The 24731-nt window shown below is 45.7% G+C and overlaps 1 protein-coding gene across 1 annotated transcript; it reads right to left on the reverse strand.

The window, feature by feature from the left end:
- Positions 1–229: 229 nt before the first annotated feature.
- On the reverse strand, positions 230–23885 carry LOC135976404 (maestro heat-like repeat-containing protein family member 2B). Its single transcript, XM_065571820.1, has 16 exons — positions 23596–23885; positions 23332–23427; positions 22342–22446; positions 17971–18094; positions 16406–16515; positions 15594–15746; positions 14276–14430; positions 12278–12440; positions 11636–11829; positions 6843–6980; positions 6523–6634; positions 4674–4820; positions 3296–3478; positions 2231–2386; positions 1218–1320; positions 230–240 (listed from the first exon to the last, which is right to left on the reverse strand). The coding sequence occupies exons 1-16, from the start codon at positions 23764–23766 to the stop codon at positions 230–232; spliced, it is 2121 nt and encodes a 706-aa protein (XP_065427892.1). The 5' UTR covers positions 23767–23885.
- Positions 23886–24731: the final 846 nt, after the last annotated feature.

Below are 24731 nucleotides of genomic sequence, written 5' to 3' on the forward strand. Positions count from 1 at the left end.
TCCTTTAGAACTCACTAATGAACAGGACTTCAGCTGTATTTATTACTTACACATCAGCAGATATTCCAGGTCCAGCCATTTCATACGCTGCCTGTCTGTGTGTTCCAGGATGATGCCTAAATACACAATGTAAAATAAATAACAACAATAATAATAAAACCTTCCCTTGTTGAGTGCAAAGTGATATTAGCAGCCCCTAGACAGGTCTTTGGCATCTCCTACTGTGGGCCTAAAGGTGAGCTGTGGGCAAGAGAATGCTAGAGCAGTTTAGAGTCCACACTGAAGAGAATGAGAGAGACATTTTTTAAAAAGAATGTTTCCGTAAAACCCATTTGCTTGAAACAGTCTGTGTTCCTCTTGCCACTGCTGTCAGTTATTGGAGACATACTAAGATAGTGTCTTGGTCTAGTGGTCTGTGCAAAGGACTGGGGTCAGGAATAAGTGAGTTCTAAGCAGGGATCTCACAAGGTGACTGATAGGTGAGACGTAGGCCACAATGCCTGCCTGTCTCACATGGGTGTGCTAGGGTGAAGAGGGCACAGGGCCAAAGAGGAGGAACCTAATGCTTCCTTGACAAGGTGGTGTGGCCAGGAACCTGAAACAGCAGGTGCTATGGGGAGGTGGGCTGCATGCCTCCCAATGATGAAGTAGCAGCGAGGAGCACTGAACAACACTGTGGGTAGGTCTGCACTTTGATCTAGGGGTATCTCTCCCAGTTCAATGGGACCTGCCCACACTGGCTCTGACAGCGATAGCATGCTAACATTAGAATGTAGCTAAGGCAGCACGAGCAGTGGGAGGAGCTAGCCACCTTGAGAATAGACTTTGGGGTTTGGATGGGATCATACTTGGGGTGGTTAAACCTCCTGCTGCTCCTGCCATCGCAGCTACTCTCTATTTTTAGCACGCAGGACTAGTGCGGGTACGTCTCATCAAGTTGGCAATTATACACCCAGCTCAAAGTGTAACCATGCCCTACGTGACAATGTCCCTGCCTCTACTACTAAATGACTGCACCGTGCTTTCCCTGCAATGATCCCGAAGCACTTGATAGCAACTAATCCACCACACTGGAGAGGTAGGGATATTAACATCTCCATCTATGGATGGGAAGCTGAGGCACAGAGAGATTAATGGCAGCTCAGGGCTGCACTCTGGGATTGTTTCTGTCTCCCTCAATGGAAATACCCAAAGGGACACTGGGCATCATCTCTCACCAGCTAAGTTGGCTGCAACTGCCCGGATCTCTTCCCAGCTGCTATTGAAGTACGTGATGGTGGTTTGGTACAATTTCTCCAGCATCTCTGCATTCATTTTGGCCTAGAGGGAATCAGGGACACATGAGCTCTCTCTGGCTAGAAGTGCCCTTTGACTGCCAGCACACGCTTTTACGAACCACAGGTAAATCAGAGAGAGAACAGGTGGCTGGGTAGAAGTGGGAACAATGGGAATCTGTGGCAGATTTACATTTCCCATCACCCTCAGTCATATATCCCACTCTTACAGTTACTTACATTATCCATCACACATCCCCCCCCACCTCTACACCACCACTCCAGTCAATAATCTCAGGCAGTTCAACAGCTCACTCACAAGGTGTCTGCAAATGTCCACCTGGAGCTCTTCAGGCTTCAGCTCGGCTGTGCCACCAAGGTGCTCATTAATTGCACTTTGGAGTCTCTTCAGTCCCAAAAATGGTAAACAGAGGTGAAACGTAGCTCTGCATTCCTGAAAAAGAGCGTCACACCATTGAATTGTTCCCTACCGAGTGCTATGTTCATTCAAAGGGAACTCATCTGCGTGCCTGCTCATCTATTCCAGGATGAAAAAAAGGGATTCATCTGGATGTAATTGGCAGAAAACATGCAGGAATGACTAATAGACGGGAGAGCTTCAACTGAAACCTGGAGGTAGCATCAATGTCTTTTGGGAACAGATATACCGATGAAAGCTGCAGCACCAGGCATAGCTGTGGTCTCTCTGTTCTGGGGAGGCAGGGGTCTGGGGTGCAGAGACAGACAGGAACAGAGACCTGTCGGGGTCAGACCCATGACCTCTCCTGGATTCTGGTGAGGCAGCCATGGACCAACCTGGCTGGAACTGACACAGCAGGAAGGCAATGAACTGAGGGGAGAATTTGGGCCTCCACAGCAGGCAGGAATAGCAGAGCTCCCCTGGCATTGGGAGGAAGATTCCTTTTGCTTAGTAAATAAGTCACTGTCGGTCTTACCTTTGAAATCTCAGGGTTCGGGTCTTGCAGGTGCAGCAGAAGTGTGACCCAGCTCTTTTTAACCTGGTCGGCGAAATAGGTCTTCCATTTTCTCTTTGTCAGCCGGGCCAGGATGCCAAATAGGACAAAGGCCATCAAGCGAAGAGCATCATCCTCCTACAGCCAAGAAAGCCCCGCAAGTTAGTAACTAAGAGACAATCACATCATGCACTTTGCACAGCCATCTCTTCTACGCTAAAGTAGAGTGATTCCAACTACAGCTAGTCGGAAAAAAGGTAATTAACCAATTTTTTGTTCAAATTTGCTGATTCATCAAAATACTTTAGAGACAGTTCAGTTTTGATGAAATTCCTCTGGAAGCCAGGTAGGGGTCCTTAGAAACTTGCCTGGTGTCTTTCCAGTGCACCCATCCAGTTCTGTAGCAGCCAATCTAGCAGGCTGAATGGGATCGTGGGCTTCCAGGCCCCCAGCTTCTGGGACCCTGGGAGTCCTGGCTCTCAAATTTGCAACTCCCTGGCACCTCTAGCTCCCAGAGTTTCCTGGGATCCCAGCACTGGGATAGTCTGAGAGCAGACTGCCCTGGGCCAAGGCTTCCAATAGAGCTAGGTTGAGAATAGTAATTCTGTTTCACAAAGAGTTTTGAACTTTGGGGAGATGGGTTCCCACAAATAGGAACAAAACCCAAATTTGAAATCTCTAAATTCAGTGCAAAACAAAATGATCATTCCAACCCTCTCACATAAAAATGGTATAGAACAGGCCCAACACTCTCTATTGTACTCTGTAACCCCCATTTCATGGTTATCTAGCTACCTAATCTAGTATTCAGACTTTCTTTGAGGTTCTCAGTGAAAATAAAGAAGAATAGAAGGGTGAGACTGTGGGAGCAGGGATGTCATCCCCATCCTCCTAATGTTCTCCTCCTCCGTAAAACACCTCTCTTCCCTGGGGCCTAAAATCTCTTCACTCCGACATGAGCAATGCCCAGGGAGTCCACATCACGCATTGTAAATGGAGTCTAATCAAGATCGGTTGAACTGGGGTTGGAGAGATCTGTTCACATACATCATCAAAGTAAGTCCGGATCTGTTGGGTGAGGTTTTTGAAGGAAGAACCTATGTCCTTCTCTTTCAGCTCCTTCAGGACTTTGGCCAGTGCTTTCATGCTCTCGCCAATGACTTCCGAACTGAAAATGTCATGTAAGGCCCCGATCAGTATGTCCAGAAGAAACTTCTTGTACTTTTTCACCTGTACAAACATATGACATTAAAGAACACTTATCACTGATCACACTTCTAATAAGTTTTCTTTAGCAGTTATGAAGCTGTGGGAATTTCATCAATTCCTCCGGAAGCCAGGTAGGGGTCTCCCCCCCCAGAGACCTATAGCTATATTTCAGACCAGGTGCTAGCTACAATGAGCCCAACTTGGTGCCATAATACACCTGTGTAATCCTATTATTAGATTCCTAGTTACTTAGATTCCAAGGCCAAAAGGGACCATTGTGATTATCCGGTCTGACGTCCTGCATAACATACAACTTCCTCGAAATAGTCTCTGTTTGAACTAGAGTGTATCTTTTAGAAAAACATCCAATCTTGATTTTAAAATTGCTAGTGACAGAGAATCCACCACCACCTTTGGTAAATTGTTCCAATGGTTAATTAAAATCACCATTAAAAACGTATGCCTTATTTCCAGTCTGAATTAGCCTAGCTTCATTTTTCCCCATTGAATCTTGTTATACCTTTGTTTGCTAATGTGAAGAACCCATTATCAACATTTATTCCCCATGTGAATAGTTATAGACTGTCCTCAAGTCACTCCTTAACCTTCTCTTTGTAAAGCTAAATCGATTGAGCTCCTTGAGTCTATCACTAAAGGGATATTTTCCAATCCTTTGATAATTCTTGCGACTCTTCTCTGAATCCTCTCTAATTTATCAGCATCCTTCGTGAATTGTGGATACCTGATCTGGACACAGTATTCCAGCAGTGCTCACATGAGTGCCATATTCAGAGGAAAATAACTTCTTTACTCTTCTTCAAGATTCCTCTGTTTATACCTCCAAGGATCATTTCAGCCCTTTTGGCCACAACTTCATATTGGGAGCTTATGTTCAACTGATTATCTGGCACGACTCAAGTTTTTTTCAGCATCATTGCTTCCTGGGATAGAGTCTCTCATCCTGTAAGTATGGCCTGCATTTTTTGTTCCCAGATGTATATATTTACATATGGTCATATTAAAGTGCACATGGTTGACTTATGCCCAGCTTATCAAAGGATCCAGCTTACTCTATGTTTACTGCAAAGAGGTTACTAGGGTATATGAGAGAGCAGAATTTGGCCTAGTGCATTTTGTGCAGCCTCTGGAAACTCTGAACAACTCTCTCTCTTGGTTTCTCTAGTTATGCTGCATTCTATTCAGTAATCTCTCTTACCTTCTCAGGTGCCCCATAGACTAAATTTCCCAGGCCTCTCACAGCCATCTGGCGGACAATGCTGTTCCTATCATGGGACCTTTCTTCCAAGATGCTCAAGACAGACTTAAGGAACTTCTTCTCCCTGAGCATGGGGTCAGTCATTAGCTGAAATAAAATCAACATGTCCATTAGCCCCAATATGATTATTAAGATTGGCAATATAATTTGAGCAGACATGGAATACACTAAAAACAACAAGGAGTCCTCCTACAGCCACAGTCTTGTGGATACAGACTAATATGGCTCCCCTTCTGATACTTGGCACATAAGACACTGTAACTTTATTATTCCACACAAATGAGAAATGTCTTAAAACATGGAGCTTTCCTTTTGGGCACGATCATAGGGATCCACTCACCTCTTGAGAGCCTCTTAGTGGCTGGGTCTGGTACCACAGTCCTTTTCTCACCCCTGGCGCACCCTGCCAGCCGACCTCAGTGAGTCTTCTGTGTCTCAGGCCTTTGGCTGCGTCCCAAAGTCCAAATGAACCCCTTCTGGGGTAGTCAAGAACAATCCCATTGCCCTCACTAGGGTCTCCAGCCCCAACTCTGGGTTCTTGAAATTCTGCCCTTTGTTCAAGCTCTCCATAAGCATTGTCCCCTCCGTGGGGCTTATGCCACTGTAGATGGTAGGGGAACCAGGGCCTGCCCATAACTCTGGGTTCCAAACCATGGACCCTGGAAACAGTAGCTAGGCACTGCTTGATTTCAGTTCATTTTTGCTTCTTCCTACCGGCCACTTTTAGCTTCACCCTCACCTCCGGGTTAAAGTTCTTAGGGACCCTCTTCCTGCAAATCCAGCTTAAGCAAATGCTGCCAGAATCAAACTCTGGCTATCCCCTGAATTTCTGTGGCCAGAGAGCAGCCCCCTTTCTTGCCCCTCCAGGTCCTGCTAGGAACTGACCTGCTAAGGTCCTGCAGCTCCTTTGAGCTGAGCCTGATGGGCTCTGATTGGCTGCTTTCATGAGGCCTCTCTAGTCAGACCCAGATTTGTGGCTGTGTTCCTGGGGCAGGGTGTAGTAGGACCACGGGGCCTCTTGTAAGGAGCCTCAAAGCCCAGGTACAGCCCATCACAGGCACAGATCGATTGTTTTTCTTAGAACCAGATGAGCCCCTAAGATAGTTGCTTAGCATAAGTGGGAAATATGATGCAGATGTTAGAGGAAGGCTGTGGAAAGGGCGGATGGTCCAGCTGTTATCACACTAGCCCAGGACTTAGGAGACCCAGGTTCAATTTCCTGCTCCCTCAAAGACCTTGGGCAAGTCACTTAGCCCTTCTGTGCATCAGCTCCCTGCCTGTAAAATAGGAATCATTGTGCTTCCCTACCTCCCAGGAGTGTCGTGGGGATACAGACATTAAAGAGTTTTGAGGTACTCAGATACTTCAGTAATGAGAACCTAAGATAGATGTGAATGTATTTGTATGTTCCTTGTTTTATAGTATTAGGACACTAGGTTCATTCAGAAGATCTGCTGAGCTAAACCAAAATCAGGAGCTGTTGGTTAGTATCAGCACTAGGACTTGGCAGAAGAGGTCCAGGAATTCAAACTCTGTCTGTATCTCTCTCAGCCAGCACCAGTGGTTGTGTAGCTAGCATAGGCAATGATAGCAATAAAAATATCAGAGAGAGAATGACTCAGAAAGGTGTAATGAAATTCCCTGTGAGGTTTCCATATAAAGGAGGACCCATTCTACTATCTAAAATGACAATTACTCCTATGAACTGAACTGTACAACTCCCGAAAGAAAGGCAAACATGAGACAACAGTCTAATGGTGAAACCGCTCTTCAGAGCCCTGTGTCTTACCTGGGCAAGGAAAGCTGTGCTGGTGACTCGGAGGTTTTCTGTTGGGGAATTCACCCAGGGGAGGAGGCTCTGTAAGATCTCAGGTGTTATTAGTTCAGCTCTTAGCAGAGCACTGGAAGACAAAATAAACCGCTTATGGGGTAGATCGCACACTTCAAAAACTCAGCTGCTCTGAGCATACAGCACTGATATCTATGAATGGGAGCTGTGTGTTTCCACCCAGGGCACCCCCCACAAAGCTATAAACTGGAGGTTCCCTCTCAGCCACTCTATTTGCTACTGATTCCCAAGGATAAAATCATGCCTCCTAGATCTCTTACCTCACCAGCAGACACACTCCCTCATGGTGAGTCTTGGGGTTTTCAAGCAGACTCTGTGTTCTCTGCTCCCTGAGCGCTCTCCCCAGTCTCTCATTCCCAGCTTTGAAAAGCACAGCCTCTAATGCTTGGATAGAAAGCCTGGGGAAAGAGAGGCACAGAACTGCAGCAATCAGTAGGAAGGTGCAGCCTGAACAGAGCGAGGAAGCCCCGGTTACTTGTCAGGTCTGCTGTTCATCGACAGTTCATCCATTGGCAATATCCTGGACACCAGTGTCCCTGGAAGGACTTGATGCCGGGAGGTAAGTTTCAGTCTCATACATCTCATATGACTAGTTTTGCTAGGGACAAAATTTTGCAGTCATTGTTCCCTTTCTGCAAGGAGTCTGGGCACTAGCAGAGTACAATGATATGGAAAAGATACATGATCAGGACCCAAACACTGGGGGCATAGAGTGTGGTGATCACTAATGGACATTTATGATGTGACAGAGAGCTGAGGGTTTGCACTTGAATCAGCACTCTGGTCACTATTAGTACTAATTCGGTTCCTCACAGAAGGCCTAATTGGACAGAGGTGTACCTGATTACGAGGTCAGATTGGGGCTGGTGAGTCAAGGAACCAATCATTCCATTAACAGGGAAATTGTATAAAAGGACATGGGCAGGAGCTCTTTGAGGGGAACAGACAGAGAAAGAAACTTGGGTGACCAGATGTCCCGATATTTGGGGCTTTATCTTATACGGTACCTGTTACCCCCCACCCCCGTCCTGATTTTTCACACTTGCTGTCTGGTCACGCTAGGAGAAACAGAAAGACAAAAAGTTAGGAGAGCCTGACAAAGTGAGGTCTCTGAGTGGAAACACCTTAGCCCCCACTTTTGGAGAAGAGTTTAGAAAGTTGAGATACAATATAAAGGTGCTATGTATTGGTAGGGGGATTAAATAGACTATATGTTGGTGTTTACAAGCAAGAAAGTCTCAACGCGGTCTGTGTTTGTGGAAGATGTGGGGGTGCAACACCCCTCTCTGTCACAGCTGGGGGCTCATCAGGGATTTCCCTGTTATCTATGCAAATGGAGAGCCTGTTGGAGAAGCCGGTGTAGAGGTTTTGGCAGTCCGGGTGATGGAGGGAACACTGAAATGGATGGTGAAGCAGCAAAGAGAAGTGTAGAACAGGGGTTCTCAACCTTTCTGTTTCTGAGCCTCCCCCCACCCTCAACATGCTACAAATACTCCATGGCCCAGTTCCAGGCCTCTGCCCTGCCAGGCATCAGAGCTTGGGGCTCCTGGCTCTGGTTTTCAACCTCATGGGGTGCAGAGGTTCGGGGCTTTAGTGCAGGTGCTGGGCCTCAGGGCTCCAGCGTGGCTGGGCTCAGAGCTTCAGCTTTCTGCCCTAAGCCCCAGCTAGTCTAATGCCAGCCCTGCTTAGCGGACTCCCTAAAACCGGCCTGGTTGAGAACTGCTGGTGTAGAAGACCCTACAGACCTTCCAACAATCCCACCATGCAGAAAAACAGCCTTTGCTTGCCTGGTAGGTTTAACAGCAAAAGAGCCTTCAGGAATTTATACGGGAGCAAGCCCAGGTCTGGCAACAACTCCTCCAAAGTTTGGCCAGTCCTGTGACAGGAAATGGAAACCAGGCACAGGAGATCAGACTCTGTAAAATGGGACCTGCGAACAACCCTGATGTGTTTTTGGTTAGTCTTAAAGGAGCAGCAGTGAGACCTCATAGGGACAGAACAATGCGGGGCCTTCAACTGACACCCTATTTAACCGGGGAAGCACATATATGGGTCTTAGTGATTAGCAGGCAAGAGATTATGACATGATTAAGGCAGCCATGCTGGACTAGGTGGGGCCTGTTCACAGAAAAGTACTGCCAGAAATGGAGAGTTGAAAGATGGATTGAGGGATTATGCCTCTGTGCATTTGGACAGAAATTAAAAGATTGGGCCACTCATTGGTAAGGCCAGATACTCAAACTGTGGGGGAGATCATGGACTGCATGATTCTGGAAGTTTCTTCAGAGTCTCCCTGAGCATACCCGAGCATGAGTTACGTGGCGCCAGCCAGTTAATCTGGACCCCACAGTTAAAGTTACAGAGGAATTTGCAGAGGCGGCCATTCCCAGAGTGAGTCAGTGGTTTAAGGGACTAGATTTGAGAAGGACCAGAGTGCCTCCAGCTGGGAAGGGCAGCAAGAAGAAGAGGGAGGCGCCTCAAGGAACTGTAGTGGGAGCTTGTCCTACAGTGTGCTACCGACATAGACGTGAAGGACATCTAAAAAGAGACTGTCCTAAAATGGATTGTGGGTTTGCACAGTTTTGTGGCTGGGATAAGACTCCCAGGCAGGAAAGAAAAAAGAAAGTACCTACCATATCGGTATGGGTAGGGAGGAGCCACCAAAGGGACTAATGGACACAGCTTCATCCTGTTTGTTAATCGGGCAGGAGTTAGTGAAACCCCACTGGATACTTCCCAGAGGTAGGATCAAAACTGAATATGTACATGGGGACAATAAAGTCTGCCCAATGGCAGAGGTGACTCTGGAAATCAAGGGGAAGTTTAGGCAGAAACATGTAGGGGTAGTGGATGGATTGCCCCACTGCCTTCTACTGGGCATGGACTGGCATCCCTTTCTAACAGGGACACCAAGGCATGTATGGAGGCTCAGGAGGGTGGAAACAAAACCTGAAGGGCCAGGTAAAGAGGAAATATATGTAAAGGGGCTGGAGGAACCTAGACACGAAAGTACAAGCCACAGAGAAGGTGAGGATGCAGAAGTCCCCTGAGAGACAAGAGGGAGGAGAAAGAAAACAAAGGTCAAGAGTAAAGGTGACTTAAGATCATCCATTGGGGTCAAACAGTCATCAGAGAGTTTACCACCAGGATCTCAGGAGCGGGTATCCCGAGAACACTTTGGAGGGACTCAGCGCAGTCTATGTTCATGGAAGAGGCCGGGGCACAGCATACCACCCCTCACATATAGGTACCTAAAATGGGCCTGCACATGGGCCAACAGCATGAGCAGAACACTTGTGTCTGCAGTGCCAGCAATCACATAGCTAGGTACCCATCCATGGGAACAAATTCAAGTTTTGTGGACAAAGCTTAGGCACCCATGTTTGAAAACCTGACTCACTGTGGCCACTACATAAGACCAGCCTTACTGGGTCAGTCCAATGGTCCATCTAGTCCAGTATACTGTCTTCCAACAGTGGTCAATGCCAGCTTCTTCGGAAGGAATGAACAGAACAGGGCAATCATGAAGTGATCCAATCCCTGTTGTCCAGTCTCAGTTTCTGGCGGTCAGGCCTAGGGACACCCAGAGCTTGGGGTTGTATCCCTGACCATCTTGCCTAATAGCCATTGATGGACCTGTCCTCCATGAACTTATCTAATTCTTTTTTAACCCAGTTATACTTTTGGCCTTCACAACATCCCTTGGCAATGAGTTCCACAGATTGACCGTGTGTTGTGTGAAGTAGTACTTATGTTTATTTTATAGCCACTGCCCATCCGTGAACAGAGTTTAGATCCTGGTTTCCTAGGAAAATTCAGAGACATTATAAAACCCTGAAGTCTGTAATTTGAGCACCTTGTTGGCACAGAATAAAGAAACACAACAATAATAGAAACTAATAATGTTGTGAGATTGGTGGGAAATGTACATTAATGGGCTATCAGAGCTGAAGTCAACTGATGACTCAGGAATCTCTTAGTGTTAACTGGCGAGGGACACAGAGTGGGTGCTGAGTGGTCTGGTATGTACATTCTGGTTCACTAAAAGATTGCCATATGACTCTCAAATAAAAGCCCATGTCACCAATATCATTGTGAAACACATGTACAGATGCGGTGCAAAGAGTCATGTATATGCATTGAAAATTACATTCTTATGATCTGTGTCTAGGGACTAGTCACCAGGAAAGGTGAAAAAATGGTTTTCTTTCAGGCAAGAAATGTTTATCCATCTGTTTCTTTATCTGTAAATTAAGCATGTAGGGTTCACATGCAGTTCAGAAGGACTGTGAGAACTTCAAAGAAAGAAAAGTAACAGGAAGTAGACAGGGGGTGGGGACCCAATTTTGGGGTACACATCAAAGGTGTGCTCTAGTATATTTGGGGGACAAAGAAGACACCCTGGCATCTTTCACTTAGGAAGTAGATGGACAGTGATATGGACAGCGGGGTTGCTATCAGGCGTGGTTGAGAACTTTGGGTGAGAAACATCTTTAGACAGGAGGTTAAGCTATTGGTTAAGTTTAGTCTCTAAGAGCATGTTATGATTTCATTTTACATGTAACCATTTTTTGCTCGCATTCTTACTCACTATCACTGGAATCTCTGTTCTTTGATCATCTCTGTTCTTGTTTGCACTATAAATATATCTAAGTGCTGTGTGTTTTGCCGTATAGTATAAGTAATAAAGTAGAGAGTCTAAAGTATAAGTAATAAACTGGTATGTACTGTTCCATTGGGAACAGCAGGCCTGGTAATTCTGTGGGTGTTCAGTGGAGAAAGGTCTGGACACTATATGGAACGGTCAGAAGACTCGGGGGTTGGTGTGTGCCTATCACTAACTTGTACAAAGAGTCTGAGGAGGCCTGGATGGCAGTGTTTGTTTTGCCAGAGCCTGGTCGTTTCAGGGAACTGACCCACGTCAGGCACAGACAAGACTTCCTCACTCTAAGGGCAGGCAATGGTAAGGTGCCTCGTAACCCTGGGAACTCCTGGGGAGTGTCACACAACTCTATTGGAATTCTCTTTGTTTCTCTCCCTTCCTTCTAATTACCGGCAAGGGTCGCCCTCAGTATGTTGTAGGTCTTCTCGGAATAGCATCCCGCTGCTTGTCCTGGGCAAAGGCATCTCTTGTCCTAGGGTTCGGCTGACCTGCTGCAGGAGAACAGGAAACAACTCTGGGAGCAGCTCCTGCACAGTTTTGCTCGACGCCAGTGCTGACACCACCTCAAAGATGGCACATGTTGCCTGAAAGGAGAGAATGGTAACAACTGAGAGCTCTTCCCAACACCATCACACCCTCTCTCCCCTTCTGAGATCTGCTGTACGAAATTCTCACTTCTGCCAGTAACTTGAATGACTGCGAGCAACTCGCTTAACTCGTGGCTCAGTTTCCCACATCTGTACAAATGTGGATGACCTACCAAGGCATGTTGTGAGTCCTAAGGAATATTTGCAAAGCTCTGTGAGAAACCTGGTTCAAAGATTTGCTAATTGCCAGATATTATTAAGTAAATCAGCCACGTACTCTAAAACTGCCGTATTTGTTCCACAGACAGCAGAGCTGGACTCAGGGAAACAGTACATCAGAGGAGAAGTGCCCACACAGCAATATTATACCACACTTCTAGCTTTGCATCAGCAGGATTGTCACAGGGCAGAGGAAAGCCTGAAAGACGTGTCTGTCTTTACTTACTGAGAGAGGTTCAGCAGCTGCCCAATCCCTGTCGATTTCAGTCTCTGAGGTGATGCGGCCTTCTTGTCTTGTTGGAGTCTGTATCCTGTCTATCAGGATCTTTAGGACTTGAGTGGCAAGCAAGGGGTCTCCCCCCAGAGATCTCCACAGCTCAGTGATGTCACTGCAATTTAACAGAAGTTACATGTGACCCCTGGACACTTTTGTGGCTCAGACTGAATACGTCATATTTAAGTAAAGACCAAATGTTCTCCTTGCCAATGATGAGAAAGTTAGGAGTACTGTCCTCCTTTAACGCTCCTCGTGTTTAAATATTGAGTTTCCAGTTACAGAACTAGGTTAAGTGACCTAGTCTTACTGCAGCCTCACCATTAATACTAGACTTCAGAAGGACAGGACACAGAGCGCCAACGTCAGTTCCTGCTTTCCCATTTTCCAGTAAATATGGAATCATGAACATGTGGCTACAAAGATCTAGGGTTTGGAAGGCAAGTTGATGAAGGAAAAGCCATATTCCTACTAACTGGTGTGATATAGCACGGCCAGAGGACAGCAGGAGAGTGATAGATGGGAGATATGTAAGCCCCAGGATGATGAGAGCCTTAGTCCCTGTAGAGGGAAGAGAGGTTGCTACAGATTAATTAGAGCACCTGAAACCAATTAAGCCAATTAGAGCACCTAAAGCCAGTCACCTGATAACCCCCCCCTGCTTCAATCAGACAGTTGGAGGAGTTGAAGCAGAGTGGTTTGGTGCTGGAGCGGAGAGCAGTTTGGAGGAGTTGAAGCAGAGTTGTTTGGTGTTGGAGCAGAGAGCAGTTTGGAGGAAGCAGTTTGGAGAAGTGCTGTGGCGGGCCAGAAGACCAAGACCCTAGGTAAAGGGAAACCCGGCTTGTGCAGAGCAGAGGGACTCTACAGACACAAGGGGTTGGGAGAAACTTGGCCCAAGCGGAGAGAGGGCAGGAAGCCCCACAAGCTGAAGGGCCGGAGAGGGAAGTAGCCCAGGGGAAGGAATCGCTAGTTCAAGTTTTTCACTGCTATCCCTAGAGCCCCTGGGCTGGGACCTGGAGTAGAGGGTGGGCCCAGGTCCCTCCCTCTCCACTCCCCTTTTCTGGGACACTAATGGGACAGTTGATACCCCAGTTCAGGGGTGAGAAACGGTGCCCTGCACCCCCACAAGAGGAGAAAGTGCAGGACGCAACATAATAGTGCTGGCAATTTGCCACACTGGACATACAACTATGAGACCAAATATTCGTGGCCATCCTATGTCCCCTTCACAAAGGGTGTCCCTACCCTCTGTTTGCAAGAAGCTGGGACTGGGCAACAGGGGACGGACCACTTGACAATTACCTGTTCTGTTCATTCTCTCTGGAGCATGTGGCACTGGCCACTGTCAGAAGACAGAATACTGGGCTAGATGGACCTTTGGTCTGATCCAGTATGGCCGTTCTTATGGTCTTAGATTCCAGCACTGATAACTGATAACTCAGTTAGGGATCTTGAAATGAAATGATGGATCTGCTTCCAGTCCAGTTTTAAGTACCCAGGACAGCAACTCTATTCTAGCAGCCACACCCTGACTGATACCAAGCAGAGGTCTGATGATAATATTGGCTCTATTCTTTGTAATCAGCCAGGGATTTGGACTTGAAGCTGTCATGCTACCAGGAAACCAACAGCCACTGCTAATTTCCAGAGTGAGGTCAATTCAGGTGTCTAGAGAGGTAGATGTTTCCAACAATACACTCCAGTTATACCAGTAAAGATAGGTCTTTAGGATATCAAAGCAGCTATTAATTAATGGAAACAGAATGACACTTAGTTTCTCTCCGCACCCCACCTTAACATGTTCTTGGACTTTCCTGTAGAAAGACCCAGGCTATTAACCTTTACGAATTATCCCAAACTGTCTGCTGCTTAAATAAAGCCCTACATCTCCCAGTAAAGCGGTGGGATCCATGTTTCACCAAGATGAATGCAAGAGGTAGCGGTATATACCTGTCCATCGGCAGAGGTTGGCCGAGGAGGCTGGAGATCACTGTCTCTAGGTCACGGTGAGCTAAAATGGACACCGCCTCCACCAGGAACTGCCTCAAGCTGCCCTCCTGGATAGTAGGCATGTGGCTATATATTATAACCAGGATATCTGGCACCTGGAAGGAACAAAACCAGAAAGAAATGTCCCTTTTTCTTTCTCTCCATTCATTCTACAGAATCAAAACCTTTATTTAGCCATTTAGCCAGTTGCTGCTTTTTTAGAAATTCTTCACTTCAAGAAACAAATGTTCAAATATGTCTGCATAAATTTAACCCACAAAAATTGCCCACACTTGGCTGTAAAAACTAACACTGACACACACGTATACATACCAGGTAATTTAATGTGGTGGTGCCCAGCTATGCATGAAACAAACCAGTTCGCATGCACAAAAGAAGGCTTTGCTTGCCCACATTTTGCAGATGTGATTTAAGCAGCCAAATCTGACCATTTGCCTCAAAGAATGCGGAGTTCATAAACAACCACAAGCACAAAATATGCAAGTGCTTTAAGCACAGTGTGCAAATGCCTGGGACTATGAACAGGTGATGACCTCTCATAGTCACTCCTGGCCCTTCACATCTTCAAAACACTGGGCAAACATGGCAGTTCTGCTGCGAGGGTTCCCTGTCCTGAGACCTTTCACCAGCCTTGTTAGAAGATTTGTGGAGTGCTCCTTTCATCTAGCCCTAACGCACTGGGCTCCAGAATAGGGCATATAAATAGTGGATCCCAAAGACACTATAGTTTTCTCCCTCCCTCCCCCCTTCTATTCTTAAAGGGTACGTCTACACAGCAAAAAAATCCCACAGCAGTGTAAAAGTGTAGCTGTTCCTGCTCGGGCTGGAGCCCAGGCTCTGAAACCTGGCAAGAGGGTGGGTCTCAGAGCCCAGGCTCCAGACTGACTGGGAATGACCACAGTGCTATTTTTATCCAGGTAGCCCTTAGCCATAGGCCTCCTAAGAACTGGATGCCTCCAAGTGCCAGTCATTCTGTCTTCTTGTATTTTCCCCAGAGTCTGTTTTTTCAAGCCTTTCTTGGCTGAATACTGTGGCAACAAGCTAGACAAATAAATAACCAACCATCTTCCTTTTCCCTTGGATTATCTCTGTCTACTGCGATTGATTCTGCCATTTCCTATCTTAGGGTAGGAACAGAGATGGAATCGACTCTATGTCCGAGGGGGAGAAACAGCAAGATTTTTGTTCATTACACATAAGGGCAAAGATCTAAAAGCCTAGAGTTTAGGCAGAAAACCTCTCCAGTTTCCCGTTTTACCTTGTCCAGCATGGCATCTCCACACTCCTTCAGGATGATCTTCATCCACAGTCCAGCTGCCGTGGCACAGGTGGGGCTGGCAGACAGCATACCACCCAATGTGGCCTTAATAAAGTCTGTGGCCTGTTCTGAGGGAAAGTACTCACTCACAACCTGGGAACAAATCAAAAACAGGAGAGACTGCAATGATGTCTGGCTTTTTAAAAATGGAGGCCTAATCTCTCTATGAAAAGATATATGCATCAACAAATTGTTAATGAGCCTCATGTCTAGCGAGCCATTTGGGATTACAATTCTCTCTACAGTCTATATACGACATTTTTGTATTCTACACTAATGATATCAGGTTAGAGGCAAAGCCTCTGTTGCACAATTAGCACAACATTGTACTGGATATGCAGGAGGTAAGTTTCCAGTTTGTATTCTCTGATATACACTGCATCTTTTTACAACTTATAAAACGAAGTAAAGAGAGGCATGGCCACAAATATAGGCTAAGGCAAACCCACAAAGTGACAGAATGAAGACTGGGTGGTTTCTAACTAACACAGTTTTTTCTCATGGATGGCTGGATAGGTACATGGGTGCGCAGCTGCGTGCGTATTTTCATGTGTGTGCAACATGCTGTGGAATCTGGTTTTTACATGGCATTCCTAGCACACATCTATGAAAAGCATCTTGCTGGTTACTAGCAATGAATGCCCCGCTCTCACAGCTCACTCCAAGTACGGAAAGGCATCAGAAAAGCTTAAATGTAAAATGAATAGTGCCCCGTCACTAGAACATCCGCACAAGCTTTTTGAGTCAGTTACCCTGGCCATTTTGGAAGATGCCTGAAACAGAGCCTCCGGGTCTGTAGCTGTTAGTGCTTCACGGAGACATCTCAGCTCCTCCGCCGCTGACCCCAGGTTCATGGACTGGCCTGGAGTGGAGAAAAGGAGAAAAAGTACTGTAACGATTAATGAAACTGAACCTCTATTGCATGGGTATTCATACAGAAGGATCCATGTGCTATGCTGTTATCAGCATAGTGTAAAATCTTGGCCCCATCAAAGTCAATGGCAAAACTCCTGTTGACTGTAATGGAGTCAGGATTACACCCTAAATGTCTGAAAGTGAACAGTAGTGGTATGTTATTGTGAATGATACAGGATTGAACAAGCACTGTATTTAGCTTGGAGCAGCTTTCTGGGTGTGTCTGGTTTCAGTAGCCTCTCTGCTCTCAGTATTTAAATCTAATCTCATAGTCAAGTACAAGTCATGCAGATAGATCTCAGGTTCCAATGTAGAGGTGAATCCCTCCACCAAACTCTCATTGTAAAAGAGATGGGGCTGGACAAAAACTTCGGCAGGAAACCCAGGCTCATCAGTCACTTCTAAACAATGCTGGGATTTCTATCTTGTACATGCAAAGATTGGAGTCCCTTCTTCTGTTTCTGAATCACCAACACTGTTTTTTAGGACTGATTAATAATAATTGGAAATAAGGTGACCAGATGTCCCGAGTTTATAGGGATAGTCCCGATTTGGGGGGTCTTTTTCTTATATAGACTCCTATTACCCCCCACCCCCTGTCCCGAGTTTTCACATTTGCTGTTTGGTCACCCTAATTGGAAATGGCCTTAAACGATAACCAAGCCCTATCCCTTTACATCTAACCATTAGGTGAAAAGAATATCCTACTCTTTCACAGAGGGGAAAATGGCCTACACTTACTCCAGTAGCTTTGAATGCCCATGACAGAGGGCTGCTGGAAGAACTTTTTGTTTAAAGAATTATTCCAGGAAACCCCTCCAATACTGCCAGTGGCAGGGTAAAGAGAATGAAAATGTTTAGTACCAAGGGCTTGTCTACATGGAGATAGTCAAGAAAGCTAATCCAAATTAATTTTCAAATGCATTAGTTAAACTTCATTAAACACCTATGGGGACACACTTGTTTAGAATTAAAGGGGCCTTATTTCAAGTTAGTTTCATTCATGTAATTCACTAAAATTAATAAGGGCCATTTTAATTCAGAATCAGAGCATCCACACATGTGTTTAATGCCACTTTAAATTTACACCTTTAGTTCATTTGGATTAACTTTCCTTAGTGTCCCTGTGTAGACAAGAATTTAGCAGTTATCTACCTGTATGCAGACCATTTATTATTTGTACAGTTCCCAAAAGTGTGCTAGGCTCTTTACACATCATAATCTTCTCTTCTAATGAGGTATTTACAAGATGCCCACCATTCTGTTATCTAAGTGCTAACAGACAGGACAGAAAGAACTAGACAGGCAGAAAAATGGACATTACAACAGTGAAAGAAGGTGAAGAGTTACTTATACCTGCTAATGGTGAAGAATTACTTATACCTGCTAATGGTCTCCTCACCTTGTAAACAGAGAAGGCAGCTGATACAGTCAACCACCCACTGACGGGACGTGGCCAGTGAATCACAGCTGTATGGTGCTATTAGTCCAATCAGAGATCCAAACCGATTAAAAGTTTCCTGAGTCTAATTACAAAAGAATGAAGAATGAACATTCTCCAGCTGTACTAGACTTCACTTGCCATCCTTATTGTTGATACCAGTCAGCTCTGTGTTTTTGGGGAACCAGGGCGCAGTATCTAGCCTGTGTGACTTATGAAGGACACCCCTCACCCCGTCTCTGTTTGAACCAAAACCGATCGGAGAAAAGGCTTGCAGAGAACAATGAAGGGCATGGGGAGACACACCTAGACCCCCCCTGACAAGAGTGACAAGATTAAGACGTCTCCATTTTTGCATCCAGAATGTAGAACAGAGACAACTCCCCTAGCCTCATCTGCTTGAAAGATGGGATAGGGATTTGCATAAAGAATGAGGAATGGGGAACCGCACTGAACTCTGGGACTAGAAAAGCAGGGACGCACTGCATCATGGGAATCCCTGCTCCAGATGCTAATGAACTTACAACTGCACACACCCAGCTCAGCAATTATCAGAGCAATTCTAGTAATAAATCTTTGATTGATATCCCAAAATACTGTAGCAGCCTAGTTGCCTTGTGAGCTCCCTGTAAGAAAACAACACCCATAGCCAAGAGTGATCAGCTCCTATTGTCTAGCCCAGGGGTCGGCAACCTTTCAGAAGTGGTGTGCCGAGTCTTCATTTATTCACTCTCATTTAAGGTTTCACGTGCCAGTAATACATTTTAACGTTTTTAGAAGGTCTCTTTCTATAAATCTATAACAAATAACTAAACTATTGTTGTATGTAAAGTAAATAAGGTTTTTAAAATGTTTAAGAAGCTTCATTTATAATTAAATTAAAATGTAGAGCCCTCCGGACCGGTGGCCAGGACCCGGGCAGTGTGAGTGCCACTGAAAATCTGCTCGCGTGCCGCCTTTGGCACGTGTGCCATAGGTTCCCTACCCCTGGCCTAGCCAAAAGAAAATCCTTGAGCCATCAGTTTACCCATAAACAAATCTAGTGTTCTCCCTTGAGCCATTGTATTTTCTCTACAACCCCCCCGACCTATGCCCAAGTAAGGGTTCTGATGTATAGACCCAAACTCTGCATCAGTTCCACTGGGATTCCATCTCCTGACTGATCGTGCTGGGGGCTCTGCCTGTCTCTAGCACTCAGGACCCTGAGCTACCACCATCACCTGGGAACCCCGACCAGTTCAAGCCTCATGGAGTGGGGGAGATCTCTCTCTCTCTATTTTCTTTTCTACCTCAGGTGTTAACCTTTAAAATGTAACTGTTCTGTTGGTTTAGCTCCTTGTGTAGTTATCACTATTATTCAATAAATAACTTTTATGGTTCAGCTGGTTGCTTCTCTCTCTCTCTCTCTGAATTTTACTCTTTTGTGTTTTTAGCTTCCCCCATTTACTCTGCAGCAACGCTTCTTGCACCTAAGCTAAAGATCCCTGTAGTGCCCAAAAATACTGTGGGGTTTGCTCATCAAGTGTGTTACTCCCAGTACAATTGTAATGTGAAAGTGTGATAGGGATGTGTTAAACTTGGGGCACATAAGGGAGGGGCAGCTGAAAGTGCTGTTCAACCCAGCCTATTGAGACCAGGGGCACATAAGGGTACCAGCTTGAAAGTGCTGCTTAACCCAGCCCACTGAATACAGGGACATATGAGGGGATCAGCTGGGGAGTGCTGATTGACTTGCTCTGCTAGTGTGTGTGTGTGTGCGCATCTTCATCTAGTTCTAGTTATTAGCCCTGGGGAACCTAGGTCCTGCAGGATAGCTCCATTGGGAGCTCCATTGGGAGGGGACTTGTAGAAAGAAGGAGTAGAGCTCCATATGAACACACAAGTGACATAAACAGCATATTAACAGAATTACAGAAAACTCCCCCTCCCCCAGAAGAGTAACCCTAATCAATGAGCCAACCCAAAGTGACAGGCACATCTGATAACATTGTGCCTCTGATTCCTGTACTGAACTGGGTCATGCACATTGGAAAACATAATCCCAATTGTACATACAAACGGATGGGGTCTAAATTAGCTGTTATCACTCAAGAAAGAGACCTCAGAGTCATTGTGTACAGTTCTCTGAAAGCATCTGCTCAACATGCAGTCAAAGACCATAACAACATGTTAGGAACCATTAGGAAAGGGATTAAAAAGACAGGGACTTTTCAGCTTGGAAAAAAGACGACTAAGAGGGAATATGATAGAGAACTATAAAATCATGACTGGTGTAGAGAAAGTCAATAAGGAAGTGTTATTTAGCCCTTCACATAACACAGGAACAAGGGGTCACCCAATGAAATTAATAGGCAGCAGGTTTAAAACAAACCAAAGGAAGCATTTCTTCACACAATGCAGTCAACCTGTGGAACTCATTGCCAGGGAGATGTTGTGAAGGCCAAAAGTATAACTGGGTTCAAAAAAGAATTAGATGAGTTCACGGAGGATAGGTCCATCAATGGCTATTAGCTAACATGGTCAGGGATGCAACCCCATGATCTGGGTGTCCCTAAGCCTCTGACTGCCAGAAGCTGGGGCTGGGACTGTCCAACAGGGGATGGTTCACTTGACAATTGCCTTGTTCTGTTCATTCCCTCTGAAGCGTCTGGCACCACCACTGTCAGAAGACAGGATACTGGGCTAGATGAACCATTCTCCTGGGGGATCCAGGATAGCCACTCTTATGTTTTATGTTCTTAGCTGATTAAATAGAAATTCAGCTTTAGCATCCTGGGAGCATAAGAACCAAGAATGCATTTGTGACACTGGCAGACCAGTCAACCTGTGTATGACCCATAATAACTTAACAAGAGGCGCTTCTACTGTATCAAGACAGTTCATTTGCATGTGAATTTCTAAGAGATGTATTAGTCTAGCAATCATCAACTCATTCAAAAATGAACAATAGAGGCTAAGTGTATTTGTCTGTGTTTATCTAGACCCGGTTAGAAGTTTCACAATGTAACCAAATTAGCTTGTAGATGCTAATTCCCTTTCATGTCTTAATTGCCTTAATTATGTATGCAAGGTGTTCAGTTAACCTTAAAATCAAAGATGTAAGACACTCCAGGAAACCAATCATTTCTACATTATCTTCAGCTTAACTATCTGTGTTATAATGGAAGAACGGCTAATTACCTTATGTGAAGGAATGTAACTAGTTTACTGTGTTAATAGAATGATAATAGAAGATTATCTTCAAAGCAAAGTACAACAGGTGATCTGCATTGGGAGAAGGTCCTTCTGTGACAATTTCTGTGAGGTCGGCTTGTCAGCCTGCTAGAATAGCTATAAAAGAGAAGGCTCGGGCCTGAGCCTATCATCTCTAGTCTGCTTAAACTTTGAACAGGGAAAGTGTAAGCCATAGGACAGAGATTTTCCAAATAATCATTTGGAATAACCTGGAAAGTGCATGGAAAAACTAACAGACTTTACATCTAAGCTGCCTTTGGATTCTGATCTGTTGGGATGATTCCAGAGAGACTTTTACAAACCAGCAGTTTATTCCATCACTGTTGTGATCCTGAACTAAGAACGTTGAAAGTCGCTTATATGGATATTGATCATTTAACCATTTGTAACTCTCTTCTTTCTTTTAACAATAAATCTTAGATTTAGTTATTACGGACTGGCTGACAGCATGATATTTAGGAAAGACCTGAGATTCATATTGACCTGGGGATAAGCATCCGGTCCTTTATAACCAGCGAACCTCACATATGGTGAGCCAGGTTTTCAGTAACCCCTCACTATATTACACATAGAATATCAGGGATGGAAGGGACCTGAGGAAGTCATCTAGTCTAACCCTGTGCTCAAAGCAGGACCAATCCCCAGAGAGATTTTTACCCCACTTCCCTAAATGGCCTCCTTAAGGATTGAACTCACAACGCTGGGTTTAGCAGGCCACTGCTCAAACCACTGAGCTATCCCTCCCCCTTCTTCCAAGACATGGATGTTTAGATGGGAGCCAAGGTCTGGACTGCCAAAAGGGGACTGCATTTGGCATCTTGTTAAGTAGGGTGGGAGCTCTTCTGTTGTTGACTTGGTGAATCTAATGATAGAATAAGCCATCAGTTTGGGGGATTGTCTGCCCTCTACTTCTTGCAGTCTGCCCGGAGTGTGGTCACAGCATTGTTGTGTAAACCTCTCTTCTGGAAGCAGGGGGATCTTAGTCACCTTGAGATCCCAGCTGCCGCCCTGGAAGAGTTTGTCATGCATTTGCGTTGAGTGTCACATCTGATATAAGCAGGGAAGTCAGCTCAAGGAAGAGTAAGAGGCTATACTCACTGTGCTATTAACTGTCTCTTGATAGGCAGTCAGCAGCTGGGTGCTGGCCTGCAAGGCCCTTTCTCTCTCCCACTCCTTCTCTGAACTGAACCATGTCCTTAGTAGCTGTTGGTAGAGCAGGGGAATGGACAGAGTTAGTACCAGAAAATCCCTCCCAAAAGTTCCTCTTAAACAGGTTTAATTGTCACTAAAATCCCTCTCCAAAGCATCTGACCTCGGTGTAGCAAAGGAATTACATGTCTAATGGAAGAGCCCCTTAGATATACAAGTCCCAGGGACCAGATTCACCTCTGGTGAGTGAAGCCAAAGGAGTTACATGAGAGATGAATCTGGGCCCGTGTATGTGATGTCTGCTGTAGACTGTCTGATGGGAGCTGTCTAGCACTTTGCATGCTGTTTGATGTCTGCTGCTGTGGTCTGTTTCCTGGGCAACTTCTCCCACGTCGAGTGGCAAAATGTCAGAGAGGAGCATTTCTTTATATTAATTTGAATAAGAGCAGAGAAGTCCCCCCCCGCCTTTTATAACTTCATTTTTATACTAAAGGTGCATCAAACTCCCCACCCCTCAGCTCTTCAAGATATTCTGTTCATGTCGGAGGAACAGGAAGTCTCCTCTGAATGAGTTTCCATACACAGGGCTTAACTCAATAGTAATGAATTCTTCTTAGAAGAAGTGATCAGTTTCAACCGGTTCTCTTGGATCTGGCTACTGCCGTGGTGATTTTCTTGCCGGTCCAAGTAGTGTCAACTCCATTGTAAGAACTCGATCCCTCGATCCCAATCCAGCCCTGGCATAAAATGGCATAGCTTCCGTGGATTTCAATGGGGCACATGCCCACTTATCACAAGGAAGAATGTAGTGCTTTCTCCCTAAAATTAACTCCGTTGTGGAAAACTCCTCCACAACTGAAGCTTGACCCCCTAAATCTCTGACTCTTCCCTGCTGTAACACAAGAAACAATCTCCACCGCGGTTCAATGGTCTACTCACTTCAAACATTTCCTGGAACCAGTCTGCGGTTGGTTCTTCCTCCAGCAAAGTCTTCATTAGCTTGCCAAGGGCTTCCACGGACCCTACGTACAGTGACTGAAACCAGAAGAGAAGGAGTGAGGCTCAGCACAGATCATTTGTGTGTGTGGGCCGGGGAAAGCTAACCATAACCTTGCCAGGGAGGCCATGTGTGACTGCCATCACCCAGTGCCTGCTGGGCAGAAATACAGTGGATGGTGCCAGAGGAGAATTGTTGTCACGTACCTGTATATGCAGAGCATCCTTTGCTGTCTCGCCTTCCTCTTTCATCTTCTCCAAGGAAGGAAGGGGAAATAAACTTTTGAAACACTCATCAAGGAGCTCACGGTTTTCCTCCAAGGTCAAAGATGGTTTGAGTTTGCTGGCAGAAGAAAGATAGGGAGAAAAGTCATGCATTAGACTCAGTACCACCTCCAAGTAAAAGAGTGGGTCCAATGGCTAGAGAGTGCCCCAGTCTAGAACCCCAAATGCAAACAACCCTTCACTTTGCAGCTGAGCACCTCTTTGCACCTCTATTAAGTATTGGCTCATCTAGAAGTAAAGCTAAAGCGTCAAGTCCCCTTTTTAGAGAAAGCCACAAGCTTCCTTCCCCCTGCCAGCTAGCCAGACACCTCCCTCCCCAGCTGAACTCTCCTCCATTGTACTGCATGCCCCACAACCTCCAGTCTTGTGTCTTTCAAGCACAAACCTCCAAATGGACACATTCAAACCCTCAAGAACGAAAGTTCTGCTAGTGAGCAGCATGTGAGCCAAACGCTGCAGGCATCAGACTGCTCCCAACCTGACACTCCTGAATTAACAAATAAGAAGTCATCACAGTGCCAGGAAATATGGCAGAAAATAGCCTACCTCAGATATCCAATGGCAAGAATTGCCTTGTAGCGAACTGGAGATGCCAGGGAATCCAGTGGTTCCTTTTTAATGAAGTCCTGAAATGCATTAATAGGGACATAAAAAATGGGAAATGGATTTGAAAGGCAGAGAGGTCTTCCTCTCCCACCCTGAAATAGGGCCATATGCCAGACCTGTAATAAACAGACACCGGGCTCAGCAGGCTCTCTGCCTCTGAAATGGACCGTAGGGCCATCTGCAGGCTATACGGACGACAAAAAGATAACTCACCAGACACAAGCCATTCCTTCCAGTTACAGCCCACAATATGTCAGCATCCCTGCCGAGCTCAGAGTGGACCCAGCATTCGGGGTGCCATGCAGTAGCTCCTGAGACTGCAGTAGTACAGTCACAGCCAATGGATAAAATAACATCTCCCTGGAAAACCAGTCTTATTGCATTACAACAAACTCCTTTGTACTTCAGTCCTCAAAGCTCCTCATCACTCACCAGCATGTAGCCAAGGAGCT

The sequence above is a fragment of the Chrysemys picta genome, chromosome 17, assembly GCF_011386835.1.
Source record: "Chrysemys picta bellii isolate R12L10 chromosome 17, ASM1138683v2, whole genome shotgun sequence".
In the NCBI taxonomy this organism is placed as follows: domain Eukaryota; kingdom Metazoa; phylum Chordata; order Testudines; family Emydidae; genus Chrysemys; species Chrysemys picta.